We start from the raw sequence: 26,817 nt of genomic DNA on the forward strand, positions 1-26,817 counted from the left end.
AGTTCATGGGATGGCACTAAAGATCAAAAAATGCCAAAAATTCACAAAGACAATATGATATAAAAATGACTCAGTAAACAGAGTTCAGTCTATCTGTTCTTGTAAGATGTTTTCCCCCCCAATCTTCCTCCCTCCTTGATGTATAGTTTTGGTGGTTTTGATGTTATATTGTTATCATAATTTTGGTGCTTATATACTTTCTTAAAAACTAATTTCTAAATAAAACTTGACTTGGGATATTATTTAATTCTTATAATATTAGAGTTTCCAAGAAGGCAATAAAAACCCGCCTAATAATCTTTCAGGCTAATAGTCACTTAGTTATTTGATATTATGTCCATGTTCCTGAAACATGAGTGAGGTGGAGATGGTGATAACTTCTTCAGCCATTCATCCATTGATGGACCCTTATGTTGTTTCCATATCTTGGTTATTGTGGATAATGCTGCTATGAAAATGAGGGTGTCCTTTACAACTTAGCAGTTTTGTTTCCTTTGGATATATTACCAGAATTGGAATTGCCAGATCACTTGGCAGTTTTATTTTTAATTTTTTGAGAATCCTCCATGTTGTCTTCCATAGTGGCTATACCAGTTTACAATTTCACCAATAGCGCACAAGGATTCCCTTTTCTGCACATCCAGGACAGCATTTATCTCGATGATGGCCATTCTAACAAGCATGAGGTGCTATCTCATTTTGGTTTTAATTTGTGCTTCCCTAATGACTAGTGATGGGTGTGCATATCTTTATGTGCCTGTTGGCTTTTTGTATATCTTCGTGCTATCCACTACATTTAAAACAAATAAGCATATAATTTATGAAGAAGTACCAACCAACCTGTCAACAAATGTATGATGAAGAAGGAAAATGGGATCGTTGGCAGATCCCGGTACTTGGGACATCGTTCCATTCATGTAGATGTGCAAGGCATTGTGCATACTGCTTTGTGAGGCATCTGCTATCCCAGTAAGTGGACTAGCAAATCCTGTTGGCAAAAAGAAAATTGAAAAAAAAATTAGTTTGTCTTAATGATTGAAAATCTAAATGATTTTCTCATTTGGTTTACAACTACAATTGAAAGCCTGATTCAAAGTAATAAAATCAACCATAAAATTCATTCTGTATTGGGATTCTGTACATTCTAGATGCCCAGTGAGTATTTAATAAATCTTTGTAGAGTTGAATGGTGTCAATCTGGTCACAATGGACTGGTTAACCAATGGAATAGGCTGAGCCAGTCTGTGTTCCATTCTATTGCTTCTGCCTATTATTACTCCTTTAGATCCTGAAAACTAGTAAAACCTTTTTATAATAATCAACACAGTCACTGTCACTTCAGTCTGTAACAGCACGTAGAAACAGATCTTTCTAGCCTTTATGTGTTCCCTTGCTTTCCAGTTCTGGTGGTTACTTTTAATTTTTTTTCTGGTTCCAGAGAAAACATGAAATTTGTGACTTTTGACATTACAATTCATCTTCAACTGTCTAGAGGACATCAGGTAATGTGTTTTATTTTGCAAAATATTTATTTCAAAGTTAAGCAGGACTCCATTAAATGGCTCCATTCATTGCAAAAGGAATAGTAATTATAATAAGAATTATTATTTTCTGAATGTTAATTGAGCTATTGCTTTTTGTGACATAAGTCCGTCAGCCTTTATAGCAACTTTGGTGATTAGAAATTATCCCCATTGAAAAAAAGAGAAAACTGAGGCTCAGACAAGTTCTGAGTTTCCCAAGCCTACACAGGTCGTGGTTGAGTTGGGATTTTAACCCATATCAATTAGACTTCAACACCTGAGCTCTTGATATTTTGTGTTCTCCCCACATACTCCCAGGGAAGAGGTAGAGTATGATATCATTTCAGAGTCCATTCAGGGAAAACACAAAACATAAGTAGAACTCAGATTCAGAGCCAGACAAAGAAGTAGGAGTAACAGAGTTAAACTGTAAGTAGGAGCCAAGTTGAGGGACTATGGCCAAGGACATGCTGAATTTCAAAATTCAGAAATATAAGAAAACAGAAACTGTAAGATTTTAATTTTTTTAAAAAAGGTAGGATAGAAACAGTGTAGTCATTAGGGCTTGGACAGAGGAAATCTAGCTTCATTTCATACAATTAGGATTATTTTGTTGTCAACTTCATCTGCAGCTCTTCACTTTTGCATTTGAAGCTTTGTGCTCTCCCACCATTGTGGCTCATAGTATTTCTGCCACCTCATCTGACGATTTTTTTTCCCTCCTTTTGAGCTTTATGTACTCATTCTCTGAAACCATACCAAGCCCCATTCCCTCTGCAACCATAGCCCAAGAACATACACTTATCTCCCCTCTGAAATCTCTTGTCTATGAAAACTTTTATGATTGTATATACATGGCACTTACTATGTTCAGGAATTTTTTTAAAAGCTTAACATGATTAATTTCATGTAATCTTCACAATGATTCTACAGCTTATCTTCATAATCTCCATTATACAGATTTGGATAAAGCAGTTTAGAGAGCTTAAGTAACTTGTCTAAGATTAAAAAGATTAAGATTAACATAAGAGAAGGCTGGAACACCAGTGTGTTTTATTCCAGAGCTTAAGCTCTTGAATGAACTGGTGTACTGTCTTTCTTATTAGCAATAAGTCATATCATGGAGGGAAAAGGTCTGTAGAACAATGGTCTTTAAGATTTTATCCTTGAGTAGCACCAAATGAAAGTTTTAAAACCAAGTTTTATGTATGCTCTCACATATTTTTAAGTAGATTCTAAGTTGCTTTAATCATAATTGTATATAGTTTCAGAGGATAAAAGTTCAGGGATAGATGTTGTAAATAGTATAAGTTTTAAAATAAAAATTTATTATCACTTTATAAAAATGTATGCACATTAAATTATTTGATATTTACCATCATCCATATCAAAAGTACCTAAACAAACTCTTCTATTATAGTCTAAAATTTTATAGGATTTCCTTTTTCACTTGATCTCATGTTTTTATTCTATTTTCTTACAAAATTATGCCTAAATGTTATATGTTATTCTTGAAATGTTATTTTAAAAAACTCATCAGCCTATCATACTTTTCTACAACAAAATAGGTATAAAATTTTAAATTACTTTTTAAAAATTTCATGGGACCAATATAATCTGGATTGTTATCATTATGTTTTTTAGTAATACACAATTTATTTGAATGACATAAACATTAAATATTTTACAAAATAAGCTATTAAATATAAAAGTAAAATTTTATTGAAAATTTATTTCTTAATAATATTTGTGAAAGATTGTTAATTAAAAATTATTGCATGTATCCATGGATGAATATTACTCATTGATAGAAAAGATAAGGCGCAGCATATTTTCTATTCTAAATTTTAAAAACTAAATCACAGTCCTGAGAAACTTTTTCCTCATAAAAACTAGATGGTAATGAAAAGATTTTTGTAGGAATTTCACTTAATTACTTGAACTCCTTTTTTAGTTATATATGCCAAAAATGACGTAACTGATTCAGCATCAAAGGATCCATCAGTGACAACACAATCAAGAATTCTTTGATGAAAGCAATCTTATAATTTATGGATCTATTTACAAAGGACCCAAATTTCAAGACATTTGCTACCTAGTCATTAAAGTCATTCACTTCAGCGACAATGCCACCAATATTTTGAGTTCTCCACTGCTTTGGTACCTTGTAAGTTTTTACCCCTTCTGTGAGTGCATGGTGATGAGAATGGATCCAGTTTAGGTGAGAGGTATGACTTTCTTCTGAAAAGTCGAAGGGAGATTGTGAAGGGGAGGTGGTAAAGAAGAACATTCAGGAGGCTTCTCATTCAGATTCATTTTAGAAAACAATAGATGGGAGGAAGATCTGGAAATAAATTTCTTTAAAACTCTCTGTGCCATGTACCCTTTAGAGAGTCTTAGTGAACCTATAGTAGTGTCTATCCCAATTTGAAGATACTGCTGTACAGAAAAGATTTTTAGAGCTAAGCAACCTGGGTTTAAATTCTGTGTTACTTTGTGAAAGTATTACCTTTGTCAAGTTATATTTTGTGAACCTCAGTTTCTTCATTGGTAAGAGAGGGAATAATTAATGTCCATCTCTCATATTCTGATGAGGATTTTTTTGATGACAGGTGTGATGCATCTAGTATAGAATCTGGCACAAAATGAGTGCTTCCTGAGTAAGAGCTATCATTTCTCTAAGCTTGTTGCATTTGATAAATGGATGCCTATCATGAGAGCTGCTGCCAAGAAGATGGGACACTCCCACTGCAGAAAAGTCTCTTTCGCCACAAATCTCCACCACCAGGGTCCATCCTAGTACCAGACACTTGTCTCCTCCTGAACTTCATTTCTCTGCAGAAACCTGCCTGCTGCTTGCCCTCAGCCAACAATAGATGGTTGGGAGTGATTCTGGAAACTAGAATTGCTATTCTAAGAGTGTTTTCAGCAGGGCTAGTGTTTCTTTACTCACTTCTTTTGCTAACTTTCTAGATGTTGCACCTAGGAAAGTCTCCAATGTTATTATGAAGGATATGTGAATAAGAAGCACATGGGGAAGAGACCTTCAGGATCACAGAGGATTGAGATGTGGAGATCGTCTTCCTCCCCATAGATACATCAGAAATACATCTACATGTGAAACAACACCTACAGAACACCTACTGAATGCTGGCAGAAGACCTCAGACATCCCAAAAGGCAAGAAACTCCCCACGTACCTGGGTAGGGCAAAAGAAAAAGAAAAAACAGAGACAAAAAGATAAGGATGGGACCTGCACCAGTGGGAGGGAGCTGTGAAGGAGGAAAGGTTTCCACACACTAGGAAGCCCCTTTGCGGGAGGAGACTGCGGGTGGCGGAGGGGAGAAGCTTCGGAGCCGCGGAGGAGAGTATAGCAACAGGGGTGCAGAGGGCAAAGTGGAGAGATTCCCACACAGAGGATCAGTGCTGACCCGCACTCACCAGCCCGAGAGGCTTGTCTGCTAACTTGCCAGGGCGAGTCTGGTCTGGGAGCTTAGGCTCAGGCTTCGGAGGTCAGATTTCAGGGAGAGGACTGGGGTTGGCTGCATAAACACAGCCAGAAGGGGGCTAGTGTGCCACAACTAGCCCGAAGGGAGTCCGGGAAAAAGTCTGGAGCTGCCGAAGAGGCAAGAGACCATCGTTTTGGTGTGCGCGAGGAGAGGGGATTAAGGGTGCCACCTAAATGAGCTCCAGAGAAGGGCATGAGACGCTAAGGCTACCGCTGCAGCCACCAAGAAGCCTGTGTGCAAGCACAGGTCACTATGCAAACCACCCCTCCCGGGATCCTGTGCAGCCTGCCACTGCCAGGGTCCTGTGACCCAGGGACAACTTCCCCGGGAGAACACACGGCACGCCTCAGGCTGGTGCAATATCACACCAGCCTCTAATGCTGCCGGCTCGCCCCGCATTCCGTACCCCTCCCTCCCCCCAGCCTGAGTGAGCCAGAGCACCCTAATCTGCTGCTCCTTTAACCCCGTCCTGTCTGGGTGAAGAACAGACGCCCTCAGGCGACCTACACACAGAGGCAGGGCCAAATCCAAAGCTGAATTCCGGGAGCTGTGCGAACAAAGAAGAGAAATGGAAATCTCTCCCATCAGACTCAGGAGCATCGGATTAAATCTCCACAATCAACTTGATGTACCCTGCATCTGTGGAATACCTGAATAGACAACGAATCACCCCAAATTGAGGCAGTGGACTTTGGGAGAAACAATATACACTTTTTTATCCTTTTTCTCTTGTTGTGAGTGTGTATGTGTATGCTATGGATGATTTTGTCTGTAGAGCTTTGGTTTTACCATATTTCCTACAGTTCTGTCCATTTTATTTTTATTTTTTAGGTATCATTTTTAGTGCTTATTATCATTCATGGATTTGTGTTTTGGATTGGTTGCTCTCTTCTTTCTTTCCTTCTTTCTTTTTTTCCTCTTTTTTAATTTTTTATTTTTAATAATTATTTTTTATTTTAATAACTTTATTTTATTTTATTTTTGCCTTTCTTTCTTTCTTTCTTTCTTTCTTTCTTTATTTCCTTCATTTTTCTCTCTTTTCTCCTGAGCCGTGTGGCTGACAGGGCCGTGGTGCTTCAGCCGGGTGTCAGGCCTGTGCCTCTGAGGTGGAAGAGCTGAGTTTAGGACATTGGTCAACCAGAGACCTCCCAACTCCACGTAATATTAAACAGCCAAAGCTTTCCCAGAGATCTCCATCGCAACGCTAAGACCCAGCTCCACCCAATGACAAGCAAGCTACAGTACTAGACATCCTATGCCAAACAACAAGGAAGACAGGAACACAACCTCACCTATTAGCAGAGAGGCTGCCTAAAATCATAATAAGGTCACAGACACCCCAAAACACACCACTGGACGGGGTTCTGCCCACCAGAAAGACAAGATCCAGTGTTATCCTCCAGAACACAGGCACTAGTCCCCTCCACCAGGAAGCCTGCACAACCCACTGAACAAACCTTATCCACTGGGGGCAGACACCAAAAACAACGGGAGCTACAAACCTGCAGCCTGCGTAAAGCAGAACCCAAATACAGTAAGTTAAATAAAATGAGAAGACAGAGAAATACACAGCAGATGAAAGAGCAAGGTAAAAACCCACCAGACCAAACAAATGAAGAGGAAATAGGCAGTCTACCTGAAAAAGAATTCAGAGTAATGATAGTAAAGTTGATCCAAAATCTTGAAAATAGAATGGAGAAAATACAAGAAATGTTTAACAAGGACTTAGAAGAAATAAAGAGCAAACAAGCAATGATGAACAACACAATAAATGAAATTTAAAATTCTCTGGAAGGAATCAATAGCAGAATAAATGACAGACAAGAACGGATAAGTGACCCAGAAGATAAATTAGTGGAAATAACTACTGCAGAGCAGAATAAAGAAAAAAGAATGAAAAGAATTGAGGACAGTCTCAGACACCTCAGGGACAATATTAAATGCACCAATATTCAAATTATTGGGGTCCCAGGAGTAGAAGAGAAAAAGAAAGGGACTGAGAAAATACTTGAAGAGATTATAGATGAAAACTTCCCTAATATGGGAAAGGAAATAGTTAATCAAGTCCAGGAAGTGCAGAGAGTCCCATACAGGCTAAACTCAAGGAGAAACACACCAAAACACATATTAATCAAACTATCAGAAATTAAATACAAAGAAAAGATATTAAAAACAGTAAAGGAGAAACAACAAATAACATACAAGGGAATCCCCCTTAGGTTAACAGCTGATCTTTCAGCAGAAACTCTGCAAGCCAGAAGGGACTGGCAGGACATATTTAAAGTGATGAAAGGGAAAAACCTACAAGCAAGATTACTCTACCCAGTACGGTTCTCATTCAGATTCAATGGAGAAATTGAAACATTTACAGACAAGCAAAAGCTAAGAGAATTCAGCAGCACCAAACCAGCTTTACAACAAATGCTAAAGGAACATCTCTAGGCAGGAAACACAGGAGAAAGAAAAGACCTATAATAACAGACTCAAAACAGTTAAGAAACTGGTAATAGGAACATACATGTCGACAATTACCTTAAATGTAAATGGATTAAATGCTCCAACCAAAAGTATAGACTGGATGAATGGATACAAAAACAAGAGCCATATATATGCTGTCTACAAGAGACCCACTTCAGACCTAGGGACACATACAGACTGAAAGTGAGGGGATGGAAAAAGATACTCCATGCAAATAGAAATCAAAAGAATGCTGGAGTAGCAATTCTCAGGCAAAATAGACGTCAAATTGACACTACAACAAGAGACAAATAAGGACACTACATAATATCAAGGGAGCAATCCAAGAAGAAGATATAACAATTGTATATATTTATGCTCCCAACATAGGGGCACCTCAATACATAAGGTAAATGCTAACAGCCATAAAAGGGGAAATCGACAATAACATAATCATAGTAGGGGACTTTAACACCCACTTTCACCAATGAACAGACCAACCAAATTGAAAATAATAAGGAAACACAAGCTTTAAATGATACATTAAACAAGATGGACTTAATTGATATTTATAGGACATTGCATCCAAAAACAACAGAATACACTTTCTTCTCAAGTGCTCATGGAACATTCTCCAGGATAGATTGTACCTTGGGTAACAAAACAAGACTTGGTAAATTTAAGAAAATTGAAATCATAACAAGTATCTTTCCTGACCACAATGCTATGAGACTAGATATCAATTACAGGAAAAAATGTGTAAAAAATACAGATACATGGAGGCCAAACAATACAATACTTAATAACCAAGATATCACTGAAGAAATCAAAGAGCTAATCAAAAAATACCTGAAAACAAATGACAATGAAAACACAACGACCCAAAACCAATGGGATACAGCAAAAGCTGTTCTCAGAGGGAAGTTTATAGCAATACAATCCTACCTCAAGAAATAAGAAACATCTCAAATAAAGAACCTAAACTTACGCCTAAAGCAATTAGAGAAAGAAGAACAAAAATACCCCAACATTAGCAGAAGGAAAGAAAACATAATGATTAGATCAGAAATAAATGAAAAAGAAATGAAGGAAACAATAGCAAAGATCAGTAAAACTAAAATCTGGTTCTTTGAGAAGATAAACAAAATTGATAAACCATTAGCCAGACTCATAAAGAAAAAAGGGAGAAGACTCAAATCAATAGAATTAGAAATGAAAAAGGAGAAGTAACAACTGACACTGCAGAAATACAAAGGATCATGAGAGATTACTATAACCAACTATATGCCAATAAAGTGGACAACCTGGAAGATATGGACAAATTCTTAGAAAAGCACAACCTTCCAACACCAAACCAGGAAGAAATAGAAAATATAAGCAGAGCAATCACAAGCCCTGAAATTAAGACTGTGATTAAATATCTTCCAACAAACAAAAGCCCAGGACCAGATGGCTCCACAGGTGAACGCTATCAAACATTTAGAGAAGAGCTAACACCTATCTTTCTCAAACTCTTCCAAAATATAGCAGATGGAGGAACATACCCAAACTCATTCTGCGAGGCCACCATCAGCCTGATACCAAAACCAGACAAAGGTGTCACAAAGAAAGAAAACTACAGGCCAATATCACTGATGAACATAGACGCAAAAATCCTGAACAAAATATTATCAAACAGGATCCAACAGCACATTAAAAGGATCATACACTGTGATCAAGTGGGGTTTTTCCCAGGAATGCAAGGATTCTTCAATATATGCAAATCAATCAATGTGATACACCATATTAACAAATTGAAGGATTAAAAACCATACGCTCATCTCAATAGATGCAGAAAAACTTTCGACAAAATTCAACATCCATTAATGATAAAAACCCTCTAGAAAGTAGGCATAGAGGGAACTTACCTCAACATAAAAAAGGTAATGTATGACAAACCCACAGCCAACATCATTTCCAATTGTGGAAAGCTGAAACCATTTCCACTAAGATCAGGACAAGACAAGGTTGCCCACTCTCACCACTATTATTTAACATAGTTTTGTAAATTTTAGCCACAGCAATCAGAGAAGAAAAAAAAATAAAAAGAATCTAAATCAGAAAAGAAGATGTAAAGATGTCACTGTTTGCAGATGACATGATACTATATATAGAGAATCCTAAAGATGTTACCAGAAAACTACTAGAGCTAATCAATGAATTTGGTATAGTAGCAGGATACAAAATTAATGCACAGAAATCTCTTGCATTCCTATACACTAATGATGAAAAATCTGAAAGAGAAATTAAGGAAACGCTCCCATTTACCACCGCAACAAAAAGAACAAAATACCTAGGAATAAACGTACCTAAGGATACAAAAGACCTGTATGCAGAAAACTGTAAGGTACTAATGAAAGAAATTAAAGATGATTGGAACAGATGGAGAGATATACCATGTTCCTGTATTGGAAGAATCAACATTGTGAAAATGACTCTACTACCCAAAGCAATCTACAGATTCAATGCAATCCCTATCAAACTACCAATGGCATTTTTCACAAAACTAGAACAAAAAATTTCACAGTTTGTATGGAAACACAAAAGACCCCGAATAGCTAAAGCAATCTTGAGGGAAAAAATGGAGCTGGAGGAATCCGGCTCCTCGACTTCAGACTATATACTACAAAGCTACAGGAATCAAGACAGTATGGTACTGGCACAGAAACAGAAATATAGATCAATGGAACAGGATAGAAAGCCCAGAGATAAGCCCACACACATGGTCACCTTGTTTTTGATAAAGGAGGCAAGGATATACAATGGAGAAAAGACAGCCTCTTCAATAAGTGGTGCTGGGAAAACTGGACAGCTACATGTAAAAGAATGAAATTAGAACACTGCCTAACATCATACACAAAAATAAACTCAAAATGGATTGAAGACCTAAATGCAAGGCCAGACACTATAAAACTCTTAGAGGAAAACATAGGCAGAACACTCTATGACATAAATCACAGCAAGATCCCTTTTGACCCATCTCCTAGAGAAATGGAAATAAAAACAAAAATAAACAAATGGGACCTAATGAAACTTAAAAGCTTTTGCACAGCAAAGGAAACCATAAACAAGACAAAAAGACAACCCTCAGAATGGGAGGAAATATTTCCAAATGAAGCAACTGACAAAGGATTAATCTCCAAAATATAAGAAGCTCATGCAGCTCAATATCAAAATAACAAACAACCCAATCCAAAAATGGGCAGAAGACCTAAATAGACATTTCTCCAAAGAAGATATACAGATGGCCAACAAACACATGAAAGAATGCTCAACATCATTAATCATTAGAGAAATGCAAATCATAACCACAATGAGGTATCACCTCACACCAGTCAGAATGGCCATCATCAAAAAATCTACACACAAAAAATGCTGGAGAGGGTATGGAGAAAAGGGAACCCTCTTGCACTGTTGGTGGGAATGTAAATTGATATAGCCACTATGGAGAACAGTATGGAGGTTCCTCAAAAAACTAAAAAGAGAACTACCATATGACCCAGCAATCCCACTACTGGGCATATACCCTGAGAAAACCACAATTCAAAAGGAGTCATTTACCACAATGTTCATTGCAGCTCTATTTACAATAGCCAGGACATGGAAGCAACCTAAGTGTCCATTGACAGATGAATGCATAAAGAAGATGTGGCACATATATGTAATGGAATATTACTCATCCATAAAAAGAAACGAAATTGAGTTATTTGTAGTGAGGTGGATGGACCTAGAGTCTGTCATACAGAGTGATTATGTCAGAAAGAGAAAAACAAATACCATATGCTAACAGATACATATGGAATCTTAAAAAAAATTGGTTATGAAGAACCTAGGGGCAGGACAGGAATAAAGATGCAGATGTAGAGAATGGACTTGAGGACACGGGGAGGGCGTAGGGTAACCTGGGACTAAGTGAGAGAGTGGCATGATAGTGTAGTGGTATATACACTACCAAATGTAAAATAGCTAGCTAGTGGGAAGCAGCCGCACAGCACAGGGAGATCAGCTCGGTGCTTTGGGACCACCTAGAGGGTGGGATATGGAGGGTGGGAGGGAGCCGCAAGAGGGAGGAGATATGGAGATATATGTATATGTATAGCTGATTCACTTTGTTATAAAGCAGAAACTAACATACCATTGTAAAGCAATTATACTCCAATAAAGATGTTAAAAAAAAAAGCGCATGGTGTTTATCAGAACACATTGTGTTATGTGCTCAGAAATAGTTCAAAGGTACACGTTAGACCAATAGCTGACCTCTTTGTGATGTACCAGATTGTTAATATAGACAATCTGAGTATATTATCAATTTTTCATGAACTATGTATATCTTGTCTCTTAAAATAGACTGGAAATGCCTCAGAAGCAGAGACCAAATACTTTGCTTTGATTTTCCATAGTCAAAAACAGAGCCTTGCATATCTTTGTATTTAATCGAAAAGTAAATATAAAATACTTCTCAATGTGCTATATATATATATATATATATATATATATATATATATATATACACACACACACACATACATATAATGGAATACTATCCAGCCATAAAAAAGGAACGAAATTTTGCCATTTGCAACAACATGGATATACTTGGAGGGCATAATGCTAAGTGAAATAAGTCAGACAGAGAAAGCCAAATACTGTATGATATCACTTATATGTGGAATCTAAAAAAAATACAAGCTAGTGAATATAACAAGGAAGAAGCAGACACAGATACAGAGAATAAACTAGTGGTTACCAGTGGTGAGAGGGGAGGAGGGAGGGGCAACGTAGGGGTAGTGGAATAAGTGGTACAAACTATTAGGTATAAAATAAGCAACAAGGATATATTTTACAACATGGGGAATAAAGCCAATATTTTATAATAACTATAAATGGATGATTACCTTTAAAAGTTGTGAATCACTATATTGTACACTTGTAACTTATATAATATGGTACAGAAAATATACTTCAATTTTTTAAAAAGGATTGAAAAAAATACTTCTTAATTCTTCACTAATACCATGCTATAAAGCTTGCGAGTAGGAAAGATAACATTTCTTTCCATAAAATCTACAAGGGACCTTTAAAGAGCTCTACTCTGCTGCTTGTTAAGTGACAAAATAAAGAAAATGTCATGGATGTGAATAATATAAAAATGTGAATAAATTATTTTCTATTTTACTTCTTCACACAATTCATTTTTTGGCTGGTAAATCACCTTGACAAAATAGAAATGATTACACCAACATCAGTAGTTTCTCTTGCTGAGATTTTATTCCCTTTTGGAAGCACACGTCTAAAAGGAAATTCTAGGCACAAATAATAATAATTTATACATCAAACTTTTCAAATATCTTTATGTACATGATCTCATTTGAATTCCAGGGCTACTTGTGATATGAATATTATCATTGTCCTAATTTTACAGTGAGAAGACTTAAGTTTATAGAAGTTAAAAAACACACCTAAATTCAAGATAGAAACTGAGGCAATCAAGGAGTTGACCATGGCTTTGATCGATTTCAAATCCCATACTCTTTTCTGTACACTAGAGTGGGGTAGTGTTTATACTAACTTGCTGACACATCTTGGAAACCTCCTTTTATTGTGCACTATGAAATGAATTTAGTGACTTGCTATTTTCATCCATTGAATATCAGCAAGGCACAGAATGCATTATTGGGTCTCTCTTGTCCAAGGATTCCCCACAGATGGAAAGTCTAATAAGCCAGCAGGGACCTTGTTAGCAGTCACAGATGCCAAAATGGCTCAGAGTTCTTTGTGAAGGGCAGTGACAGTTGCTCAAATTACCCTGTGTTATGCCTTCAAGTCTGTGTGCTACATTCCTATGGGAAATTAATAAACATAGTTTCAGGCTGATGATAAAAATAGGAAACTTCAACTTGTCCGTCCATTTCTTTTTCTCTTTCATTTCTTACCAATAGCACTTTGGAGACTTTTTGTATTTGTTTGTTTGTTTGTTTTTAATATTGATGCCTATCTCTGACCCCTGGAGATTCAGATTTAATTGGTACAGAGTGGGGCTCAGGCACTTGGAATTTTAAAAACACCTCAGGTGATTCTAATGTGCAACCAGGGTTGAAGTTCACTGATGTAGGCAAAACTGCTATCTCTAAACTTGAACTTGCACTTTAAAAACTTTACCTCTGAATATATTATTTCCTTCACCTGAAATGTTCTCCTCCTATATTGTGAGTCTAAAAATGCTTCTTTCTTTAAAATTCCACATCATGAACTTCTACCTTGAAATATTTTCCTATTGATAACTGCTCCAGTGTGTACCCTTGAAAATGATGTTTAAAAACATTGAGCAACTACTACATGGCAGGCACTGTGTAGGCATTTTCACATATATCATCTTTTTAAATTCAGAATACTCCTTTCTAGGAAACTGGGCTATATAGTTGTTGCACTTTATCATGCCTGTTGGAGTTTGAAATGTGAGAAAGTACATGGTTAAATCTTCAGAACAGAGTACATTTAATTTATTTGATTTAATTTTAAGTGCAACTCTAACTTATTTTAACATTTCATAGAGTTTCAGAGACATAATTGGAGAAAAGAAACCTAAAAGGACATAGAAAAATGTACATTGATGCATCTAAAGATTGAAGAGAAGGGACTATTAGGCCCCCTGGCTATATTCCCTCTAATTCACTCTCTTAATGTGCAACTTTATTCTGGAACTATGAAGTGCATATCCTCACAAGGTTACACACAATGATTTTATGAGGTTGTATTTAATGGCTGAATACTTTTTAAAAGCCTGTAATTTAAGCTACTTGCAGCAGAAATATAATATTGCAGATCAAAAAAGATCCTTGGATCTAAGCAAGTCCCTAGGTGTAATGGAAGCCTTAACTTTCACTCCACCTTCAAGGTCTCTCAAATAAACTGCTAGCTCTACAGCCACAGATGTAATTAATTAGCATTTATGTTTATTAGAAAATACTTTTAATTTGACTCAGGAAATTCCTTCAACTACTGGGAACAAAGCAATGTAGCAAATACTGTGGTGGGTGAACATTTCTTATCATATAATTATTAGATGACATATAATCACAAATGCTCCACAAATTACATGGTTTTCAAAAGTGCAGTCCCAGGACCTGTAAATTTGTTAGAAATGCAAATACTCTAGCCCTACCAAAACCTACTGAATCAGAAAGTCACTGAGATTCATCATTTGTGTTAACAAGTCTTCCAGGTGATTCTAACGCACACTAAAGTTTGCATTAGAGAATCACCACTCTAACTATTTTCATTGTTTGCCCAAAGACAATGGTGAATTAGTCAAAATTATAGTCATCTCCATAAACTCAATGAAAAAGAACAGAATTATTTCATGTGTTATCACTTGAAATTGTTTATTATTTTAAACTTCAGACTAATTTCTCCTCTTGGTAACATCAATGTTTGTGTGTGTGTTTGTGTGTATAAAGAACATGATGTGTAATTACATGTTAAATACACAGTATATACATGATTTACACCATCCAGTGATTTTTTTCAACATTTCTTAAATCTAATTTCCAGTTTATAAATACATCTGTAAAGTGATCTTACACATTCAGAATAATGGTCCATTCTTCATTTAAAATTTGTCTGAAACTTGTTTTAAGGTAAAACTTTATAATGACTTTCTATATTCTAAGATTAGATTTGTGCATTTGGGAAGACTCAGGAGTCAAAGCAGAGTCATTTAGTTCACTAAATTGCACAGACTGAACCAAGCAAAGATCTTTAAAGACAAAGTGTTATTCAAGCTATATTCACTTCCCTGCTCTTACTTATGACTGAATTGATAGTACTTGCTACAGTTGGTATATTTCACTAGGTGTGCTAAATCTTTGATAATATATTAATATTAATGCTAACTATTTTTGAAGCAAAAGTAGGGTCACCAACCATCTTAGTCCCTGTTTGCCCCAGACTGTTCTGATTTTAGCACTGAAAGCCATGGGTCCTAGGTAGAGCCAGCTTCATAAGCATGCAACTGAGTGTTCCCCACCCAGACCTGCCCATATGTGGTTTAGTGCTTTGCTGTTGCTATCTTGAAATTTTTAATAATTTTTGAACAAGCTGTTTCATGTTGTGCTAGACGCTGAAAATTATATAGTTCATCCTAGTTCTGGGAAACTCCATAGTCCTGGGCAAACAAGGATGGTTAGTGAACCTGCAAAAATTCTATATAACATCCCTTCATTGGCTTGATCTGATAGGGCATTTCTATCATACACAAGTCTATTAAATCATTTAAATGTGTCCTACAAGCTCATTCATGTCTTTGCTTTTTAATTAGACAAGATCATTTAATGATATTTTCATATGCAAGTCACAGATTGTCTCTATATCCATAATTTTCCATAATAAATATTATAACATATTTGCATTACATGTTATATTTCACAAAGCACTTTCTGGCACATGTTTTCATTTGACATTCCCAGTAGTGTACTAGCAAAATATTAACCAGATCTCAGAGGGAAAATGGGGTTGGTGGTGGAGAATATGTTGATTTGTAGCATCTGTCAATTTCCATAGTGTAAATATTCCCATGATTATTAATTTCAAAGTGCCAAGTCGTTGTCATTGAGTAAAGGGTTGGGAAAAGACACTGTCAACTCTCAGAGAAGATATGAGTCAGCACACCTTTGGATGTTCCTCACATAAAGGAGATAGAGTAAATTTCAACATGCTTATACTACAAATAAAGATACTGAAATTGGGAATCTAGATGACATTAAAAGTCACATGTCTTCTGAGTGGCTAATTCCAAAACTGTATCATCATTTCATTCCAAATCTCATGTCTTTCCCCTTTTGCCATTCTGTTTTTCTTATCTCTCATGTCTATAAATTTGTATATAGTGGTTATCGCAGTGAATGTATAAGAGTGCACATATGCATGGATTAAAAAAATTAACTCAAATAAAGTTAGCTACAGGGAAGCATAATTAATAGATTCTACTTATATTAAATTAAGGGTAATTATTTTTTAAATGCTTGATTAAAATCACTTGAAAATATGTTTGAATTTTTCACAGGTGTGTTTGCATTCATCAATCTTCAATTTCAAATATGGTATTCCCTATGCTGACAGATTACAAAGCTTCAACTTCACAGTTTAATTATAAATGGAAATATGATTCATACGTTTTCTTATTTCGCTTTGTTACAACTTAATTATCACTTGGCAACAAAGATTACTGCTATTGCTACACTCTCAACTCCTGCATAGTAGGCATTAGGCTGTTTTATTACATCCTTACAGAACTTAATCCTCGTAGTAACTCTGTAAAGAGGATACAATTAAAGCAATTTTCAGCTGGTGAAACTAATGCTCAGAAAGGCTAGGCGGTTTATCCAAGGTCATTCAACTGGTAGGTGGTGAAGCCAAGATTTGGGCTAATTATCTACCAATTTCTGCTCTCAATCATTCTGTTACACTCTCTTAGCTGGTGTAGAGCTATTAATTGTACTAAAATATAAAATCATTAAGATGAAAACAGATCTTCTTTTCTAACTACAACACCTTTGTTTCCCTTAATTGTTTTTATGAAAAGAGATGAAAAAATACTGAGGCATCTTATCCAGCCCAGCTTTCTATAATATATTCTTTCAGGGTAGAGAAGGCCCTTAATATTATGGACGTTCTCACTCTCCATCTTCTTTTGGATGAATACCTTATAAGCTTCCTATCATAGGACTTCAAATGCATTAAGTCTGCTGGATCAATCAGATTCCTGTCATAAAACACAGAGAAGGTTGAAATTCTTTGGTAATGCCACCAATATATAAGGTCAAAGGTTTACCCAATGTTTGTCTCTGTCAAATTCCCTTACTGAATGTCAAAAGTTTGTAGAATATAGATATAACTGCATCTCAAAGTTTACTTTTATGAGTCTTCTAAGTAGAAAGTACTATCCTTTTGTTACACTTTGGATATCAGCTCAATTTAGGACTAAGCCTTTTCTGAAATATTTTTATCCACTGGAGGTCTCAAATATTGGTCTACTCCATTGTTTAGAATTTGGTTTCTATATGGAGCTAGAAAATTAGACTATGCATTGATATGCAAGACAGTGACTTTATTATTTAATGAAAATTTTCCATTAAAAAGATTGTTCTAGGTCATTTACAGATATCTGTAAAGATCATGTAATCTTTATAACAACACATGAGGTAGGTATTATGATTACGCTCACTTTGTAAATGAAGGATTTCAAGATAGGTTAAAGTGACCAAAAGTCATCCAGTTAGTAAGTGATAGTATCAGGATTTTAACCCAGGTAATCTGACTGTTAATCACTACTCTCTGTTTCCTCTGAAACTTTCTCTATTTGGAAGACTTGAGGACATGACGGACGCTGGTGATCTAATTTTTCTACCTATTAGCTGTGTGACCTTGTCAAGTTATTTAAATTCTCTGAATTTCAGTTCCTTCATCCATGGGTATAAGAATAAATATGTTACAAGATATTTGAAAGGAATAATTGTTTTAACATCTTTATTGGAGTATAAATGCTTTACTATGGTGTGTTAGTTTCTGCTGTGTAACAAAGTGAATCAGCTATACCTATACATATATCTCCATATCTCCTCCCTCTTGCTTCTCCTTCCCACCCTCCCTATCCCACCCGTCTAGGTGGTCACAAAGCACTGAGCTGATCTCCCTGTGCTATGCAGCTGCTTCCCACTAGCTAGCTATTTCACATTTAGTAATGTATATATGTCCATGCCACTCTCTCACTTCGCCCCAGTTTACCCTTCCTCCTCCCCGTGTCTTCAAGTCCATTCTCTACATCTGTGTCTTTATTCCTGTCCTGTCCCTAGGTTCTTCAGAACCTGTTTTTTTTTCTTAGATTCCATATATATCTGTTAGCATATGGTATTTGTTTTTCTCTTTCTGACTTACTTCACTCTGTATGACAGGCTCTAGGTCCATTCACCTCCACACAAATAACTCAATTTCCTTTCTTTTTATGGCTGAGTAATATTCCATTGTATATATGTGCCACATCTTCTTTATCCATTCATCTGTCGATGGACACTTAGGTTGCTTCCATGTCCTGGCTATTGTAAATAGAGCTACAATGAACACTGTGGTACATGACTCTTTTTGAATGGTGGTTTTCTCAGGGAATATGCCCAGGAGTGGTACTGCTGGGTCATATGGTAGTTCTCTTTTTAATTTTTTAAGGAACCACCATACTGTTCTCCATAGTGGCTATATCAATTTACATTCCCACCAACAGTGCAAGAGGGTTCCCTTTTCTCCATACCCTCTCCATTATTTATTGTTTGTAGATATTTTGATGATGGCCATTCTGACCAGTGTGAGGTAATACCACATTGTGGTTTTGATTTGCATTTCCCTAATGATTAGTGATGTTGAGCATCCTTTCATGTGTTTGTTGGCAGTCTGTATATCTTCTTTGAAGAAATGTCTATTTAGGTCTTCTGCCCATCTTTGGATTGGGATATATGACAAACCTACAGCCAACATCATGCTCAATGGTGAAAAACTGAAACCATTTCCTTTAAGAGCAGGAACAAGACAAGGTTGCCCACTCTCATCACTATTATTTAACATAGTTTTGGAAGTTTTAGCCACAGCAATCAGAGAAGAAAAAGAAATAAAAGCAATCCAAATCAGAAAAGAAGAAGTAAAACTGTCACTGTTTGCAGGTGACATGATATTATACATAGAGAATCCTGAAGATGCCACCAGAAAACTACTAGAGCTAATCAATGAATTTGGTAAAGTAGCAGGATACAAAATTAAGGCACAGAAATCTCTTGCATTCCTATACACTAATGATGAAAAATCTGAAAGAGAAATTAAGGAAACACTCCCATTTACCATGGCAACAAAAAGAATAAAATACCTAGGGATAAACCTACCTAAGGAGACAAAAGACCTGTATGCAGAAAATTATAAGACACTGATGAAAGAAATTAAAGACAATATAAACAGATGGAGAGATATACCATGTTCTTGGATTGGAAGAATCAACATTGTGAAATGACTCTACTACCCAAAGCAATCTACAGATTCAATGCAATCCCTATCAATCTACCAATGGCATTTTTCACAGAACTAGAAAAAATTTCACAATTTGTTTGGAAACACAAAAGACCCCAAATAGCCAAAGCAATCTTGAGAAAGAAAAACAGAGCTGGAGGAATCAGGCTCCCAGGCTTCAGACTATACTACAAAGCTATAGGAATCAAGACAGTATTGTACTGTCACAAAAACAGAAATATAGATCAATGGAACAGGATAGAAAGCCCAGAGATAAACCCACACACATATGGTCACCTTACTTTTGATAAAGGAGGCAAGAATATACAATGGAGAAAAGACAGCCTCTTCAATAAGTGGTGCTGGGAAAACTGGACAGCTACATGTAAAAGAATGAAATTAGAACACTCCCAACACCATACACAAAATAAACTCAAAATGGATTAAAGACCTAAATGTTAGGTCAGACACTATCAAACTCTTAGAGGAAAACATAGGCAGAACACTCTATGACATAAATCACAGCAAGATCCTTTTTGACCCACCTCCTAGAGAAATGGAAATAAAAACAAAAATAAACAAATGGGACCTAATGAAACATAAAAGCTTTTGCACAGCAAAGGAAACCATAAACAAGCTGAAAAGACAACCCACAGAATGGAAGACTGTATTTGCAAATGAAGCAACTGACAAAGGATTAATTTCCAAAATATACAAGCAGCTCATGCAGCTCAATAACAAAGAGAGGAGTAATTAAGATTATAGATGTGGCAAGTTTTTAGGAAGTGAAAAAGTAGGGCTATATTGATGTCAGCAGTTGTTTTTAATTACAGGGACTCTCTGGGAATTTGCAAGACTATTTTATTCAGAAATTGGAAAGAATTTGTGCTTTTCCCCTTTTTCTTCTTTTGACTTTGCCTGACCTATTCCAACTCATTCGTGTGGATATCAGATCCTCAGAGTTTCTCTGACAATAAACACTCGGTTAGGTCCCTCTATTTAATAACACTTATAATTCCCTGTTTTTAATAATTTATTTCCTTTAGATATTAATTACTTGTTCATGGTCCAGTTCTTAATTAGACTGTAAATTCCAAGAGATAAAGATCTGCATCATATTCACTAGTTATTCCTAGTATATTGCAAAGTGCCTGCACACGGTAGATGCTTTATAAAAGTTTGTTCAATAAATAATTATGGAATATTTATTTCTCTTTCTAAGACATGTAACTCCAGTTGCTAGCATAATTTTAAAATCAATTAAACTAAAAATTTTTGGAACATGTCCTTAATGTTCCAAGGTTTATGACCGAGTAAAATGGATCATGGCCCTGAATCTGGTTCTTGTGTTTTTATTTAATAGGTGATTCTCTCAATATTCTCCTGATGGAGTAATTAATTACATATAGAGAAAGCCCTGAACAGCTTGTATGAAAAATAGTTATGGTGTTGCTCAGCATAAAGGAGATGATAATAGATGTTAGGAAAGAAGAGAGAGGCAATTCTTCATTCAAACAAAGCATGTTAATGGAAATAATTATTTACCCATAAATCAATATATTTTGGGAGGTGTCATTAGAAAGAAGAATATGGAATGGCTAAGGAAAACAGAGTTTCTTTGCTTTTTTATACTTGGTAGAAAATGAGATAAACAGGGAAAATATTATAGGAAAGAAAACAATGTCAAGTGAGAGAAAATCAATAATTTTTCTTAGCCAAGATTAGAGGCTTCAATGTAAGTGAAGCAGCCTAGCCGAAAACTAAAACTCCCAGCAATCACTGGATCCTAGAGGGGAAAAAAAATTGAAAAGGCTCAAACAGAAAGACCTAACATACTTCCATTTAATATGTTCACAAAACCCATTTCCTCAAACTCCTTTATGCATAACCAAACTCATATTTAGATGTGGCCCTGTTAATGAATCGTAGACAGTGGAATGTGGGCAGAGGTAGATGGACCACCTCCAGGCTTGACCTGTATATTCCTCCTTAGGACCCTCCAAACACTCTCTTCTCTTGTCTCCCAGAAGATGCAGAAGATCCATCAGAGAGCAGGGGATAGTGGAGTCACTAAAACTACCATGTGAGAGGCCACTCACCAACAGTTAACATCCAAACTGGACTTGGTGTGAGCAAGAAATCAACCAATTTTTATTAGGTTAGGCCACTAGATTTGGGGGTTTGCTTGTTACAGCATCTATATCTTGTCAGTATGAACTACTATAAAAAAGCACCATAGATTGAGTGGCTTATATACAACAGAAATCTACTTCTCACAGTTCTGGAGGCTGGAAGTCTGAGAAAAGGGTGCTAACATGGTCAGATTCCAGTGAGGGTCCTCTTGCAGGTTGCAAACTGCTGAATTCTGGTTGTATTCTCACATGGTAGAGATCAGAGAAGGGGAGAGAGCTCTGTTGTGACTCTTATAATAGCACTAGTCCAATTCATGAGGGCTCCACCCTCGTGACCTCATCTAATCCTACCATCACATTGGGGAAGAGGTAGGTTTCAACATATGAATTTGGAGGGAACACAAACATTTAGTCTATAACATCCTAGCATGTTACTCTGATACATTAATTTCTTGTTATGAAAAAAGTACTCATAAGTTTAATAACTTGAGAGGTCTGGAGTAAAAGAATATTTTGACACTTCATTTACCACTACAGAATTAATGTTATTTTATATGAAATATAGTAGACATAATACTGTGGTAAAGGTATATGATTTTAATTTTATGCATTTCAATGAACACTAGGAAAAGGGATTGTGACAGAAACTGCTACTTTTCCCACGAATATTAATTCTCCTCTTTTTCCAAACAATGAATATACTAAATGTAGGGCACATGGCCACTACATGGAGACCACATTTTCCAGTTTCCCTTTAGAGCTAAATGTGGCCATGTCTGTGTGACCATAGGAATAAAATAGAATTGATGAGAGACACGTCCAACTTAGGTCTTTAAAGAGAAATGGGCATGTACTCCTTTCTCCATTTTGTGTTCTTCCTACTGATTAGGATGAAGGCATTAGAATGAAAATCTACAGATGGAAGTTGGGAGTTGAGGACCATAGAATTGTACCATCAGTTCTGGTCATCTACCTCTTCATTGTTTCATGAGAGCAAAATAAATATCTACTTTTTAAAAACCCCATTATTTGGGTTTTCTTTCTTACAATATTTTAACAGAAGGAGAAATAGACTAATTCAACAATGTCCTGTGAAACTAATGGCATGTGGAATCTCGGAAGGAATACTTAGAACCACAGTTTCTTTTGGTGTATATACAAGTGATGCTTCTTATCCTGATTAATTACCATATTTCAAGTATATATTAAAACTGATCCCTTTTATTAATACACTCTCTTCTACTTATTAAGCACTAAAGTTATAATTCCAAGTTCTCAAGCTTTCAAAGTTTTTATTGTCAAGTCACCTACTGTGAGGTCACTGTCACAAGATTCTGAACTTACTCTAGGGTGAAAAAGAAAAATAAATACAGTTTGGGGTAAAATTATTGACAAAAGATAACAAATTCTAATACTTTGAATAAATCCTAAGAACTACTTTCTTCATTGTAATATAAAAGCAGTTTCCCACTTTTAACAAACATTATCTTATTTGATACTCACATGAACACTAAGGGATAGTACAGAAATATTATCTCCATTTTATAGATGAAAAAGATGTGTTATGTGAAGTTAAATGACATACACAGGGTCTCAAGTCTTGAGTTCAAGAGAGCAGAGAGCGTGTAATAGGGGCAGGGTGGCCACCTGTGAGGTAGCTACCTTAGCTTGTAAAATCTCCCAGACAGCAGTGCCCTCAGTGACAGCTGGTGGGCAGCCCCGATGGGGAGCAGTGGCCTGTGGGCTACTGTGAGGAGAGATGACGATGGCGGAGGTGACCTCAGGCCTCACCCCACACCAGCCGTCCAGCAGGTGCGACATGAGCCTGGTCTGACATCCAAGGGATGCTCTGTGAGCCCCTTCTCTGGCTGTTAACTTTTATGAGCATTACACTTTTAGATAAAAATTTGCAGAACAGAGAATAATATTAGTTTTGTTGGAGGTTTACAGGAAGATCATAACCTGACCGTGACCTGACCTACGTGGACAGCTGCAAGAATAAAGGATCCAACACCAAGAAGTTTTCAACAACTAACAATGGTCCCCCCTCACCTTGCCTTTAAAAGGGCTTTCCTGAAAGCCTTTGGGGAGTTTGGGGTTATTTTAAGGCATGAGCCACCCATCTCCTGCAATAAACCTCTCTCTGCTCCAAAGTCCAACGTTTCGGTATCGTTTGGCTTCACTGTGCATCGGGCACATGAACTTGGCAGTTGGTAACAGTCGCTCTTCAAGAATCTAAGTACCCTTATCATATTTCTAAGCATTTCCTGATGAGATTATGAGCTCAGAATTTGGTATTGATTTTGGATTCCACCTTTTATGACCTATGTTTGGATTTCAGCTCTTATGATCATATGTGCTGTAAGCAGATGACTTTGCCTTTTGACATATTTTTTTCATCTATAAAATGGGGGTAATAAATAGAACTCACCACATAGGGTAAGGTTGACACAAGGTAGATAAATTGGATACTGAAATAACTAACATTTAGTAACCTCTCAATAAATGTTAGCTATTAGGTTTTTTTTGTTGTTGTTTTTTGTTTTAAGAAGATGTTCGGGGTAGGAGTTTATTAATTAATTAATTAATTTTTTTGCTGTGTTGGGTCTTTGTTTCTGTGCGAGGGCTTCCCCTAGTTGTGGCAAGCGGGAACCACTCTTCATCGTGGTGTGTGGGCCCCTCACTATCGCGGCCTCTCTTGTTGCAGAGCACAGGCTCCAGACGCACAGGCTCAGTAGTTGTGGCTCACGGGCCTAGTTGCTCCGCGGCATGTGGGATCTTCCCAGACGAGGGCTTGAACCCATGAACCCTGCATTGGCAGGCAGGTTCTCAACCACTACGCCACCAGAGAAGCCCAGGTTTTTTTAAGTTTTAATTTTTAAGAGAGAATAGATTTATAGTACAGTAAAAAACACACCCCTAGGGAGTACCATTTACATTATATTTTATAACTTCATTCCCTAGAGCACAACACAATAAAATTTGGATGGTGTCCCTAGAGTTGTACATTGCAGTAAACTTAATGTTTTTTTTTAACAATGGAATGGCTTTTATCTTGAAGAAAGTGGTATCTCAACACATACTCAAGCTTCTATTTCACATGTATTCCCTTGGATCCAGCTAAAGCTGTAACAGAAATTTCTGCTGAAACTGATACCTACATAAATAAAGAATCACTTTGATCCTCCTAAATTTAACTGTAAAGAAGGAAAGGATGATTATTCATAGTCTCTGGCATGAAATTGATTGGCTCTAAAAAGATGGAGACTAGAGTTAACCGCTGGTATTTGCAACTGTGATCTTTTAAGAGCAGATTTTCCTAAGTAAGTTTCTTGAGATTTATAAATCAAAAGTTTATTTTATTTTTTAAAATTCATTGAGGTAATATTGGTTTATAATGCTATATAACTTTCATATAAACATTATATTGAACTTCTGTAGACACTATAGCAAAAGTTTAGTACCATCCATCACCGTAAGTTGACCCCATTTACCCATTCTGCCCTCCTCCAACCCCTTCCCCTCTGGTAACCAATACTCTGTTCTATCTACCTGTTTGTTTTCCTTTGGTTTTGTTTGTTCATTTATTTTGTTTTTTGTTTTTTGTTTTTTTTTAGTATAAAATCATAGAGTATTTGTCTTTCTCTGTCTGACATTTCATTTAGCATAATATCCTCAAGGTCCATCCATGTTTTTGTAGATGGCAAAATTTTATATTTTTTATGGCTGAGTAGTATACCATTTTGTGTGTATGTGTGTGTGTGCATGTGTGTGTATGTGTGTTTATCTCATCTTTATTCCTCAACCACTGATGGACACTTAGGTTGTTTCCATATCTTGCAAATAATGCTACAATGAACATATGAACATAGGGGCGCATATATCTTTTCAATTTAATATTTTCATATTCTTCAGATAAATACACAGAAATGGAATAGCTGGTTCATACAGTAGTTCTATCCTTAATTTTTGAGGAATTTCCATACTGTTTTCCATAGTGGCTGCACCAATTTACATTCTCACCAGCAGCTGTAGAGGGTTCTCTTTTCTCCCCATCTTCTCCAATGCTTTTATTTTTTTGCTTTTTTGATAACAGCCATTATAACGGGTATGAGGTGTTATCTCACTGTGGTTTTGATTTGTATTTTACTAATAATTACTGATGTTGAACATCTTTTCATGTGCTGTAGATCATCTTTGAAAAAGTGTCTATTCAGCTCCTCTGTCCATTTTAAAATTAGATTCTCTGTTTTTTGGTGGTTTTGAGTTGTATGAGTTTTTGTATATTTTGGACATTAACCCCTTATCAGATATATGATTTGCAAATATCTTCTCCCATTCAGTAGGTCCTCTTTTCATTTTGTTGACTGTTTATTTTTTTGCTGTGAAGAAGCTTTTTAGCTTGAGGTAGTCCCATTTTTTATTTTTGCTTTTGTTTCCTTTAAGTGAAGCAACATTATCCAGAAAGATCTTGCTAAGACTGATGTCAAAAAGCAGAGAGGAATAAGGAAAAGTATATCTAACCTACTTTCCAAGAAGTGGAAAACTGTGTACATTTATTAGTATATTGACTATGATTCTTCTGCTTTTTGGACATCTAAAACATCCATTGTTTTCACACAAATATTACTTCTAAGATTCCCACATAGAGTGATTAGTGCTGGGCATTATAACAGATGCAGGATTGGAAGTGTATCAGAGACCTAAGTTCTGCTCTGCCAACCGAGGGAAGCCAGAATGGGACACAAAAACATAATATTTCTGCTGCATTTTGAAGTATGATGGTTACTTAAAGAAAAAGCACTTGTGTTTGTGTTGAGAGCTGAAATAACCATACTTTTCTTGGAATGCCATTTTTACCTGAATGCACAATTGAGAGGTAAACTATTGTTTTTCAGATTTAAGCATTTGGCAGACAATTTCTTGAAAGTAAGTATGTCACTTAAAATAAAACAACTGATGATATTTTCGCCTATAGAAAATTTGAGCTTTCAAGCAAAAATTAGAATTCTGGAAAATTTTATTCAATCACTGTAAGTTTGCCAGGTTCTCAGTATTTAAAGACATTTCTGATGAGATTGTTGGTGATATGATATTAATAAATGTGACTTTTTA

At 36.2% G+C, this 26,817-nt stretch overlaps 1 protein-coding gene across 1 annotated transcript in view; it reads right to left on the bottom strand.

Moving 5' to 3' along the window:
• Nucleotides 1-26,817, bottom strand: part of TYR (tyrosinase) — a gene marked incomplete at its 3' end in the record, with an annotated part of 88,847 nt that overhangs the window by 37,606 nt on the left and 24,424 nt on the right. The window contains exon 3 of the mRNA XM_079709571.1: nt 841-988. Coding sequence (XP_079565697.1) covers nt 841-988 — 148 coding nt within the window. The remainder of the gene's footprint in view (nt 1-840; nt 989-26,817) is intronic.

The sequence above is a fragment of the Hyperoodon ampullatus genome (genome assembly GCF_949752795.1).
Source record: "Hyperoodon ampullatus genome assembly, chromosome: 7".
Classification (NCBI taxonomy): Eukaryota; Metazoa; Chordata; class Mammalia; order Artiodactyla; family Ziphiidae; genus Hyperoodon; species Hyperoodon ampullatus.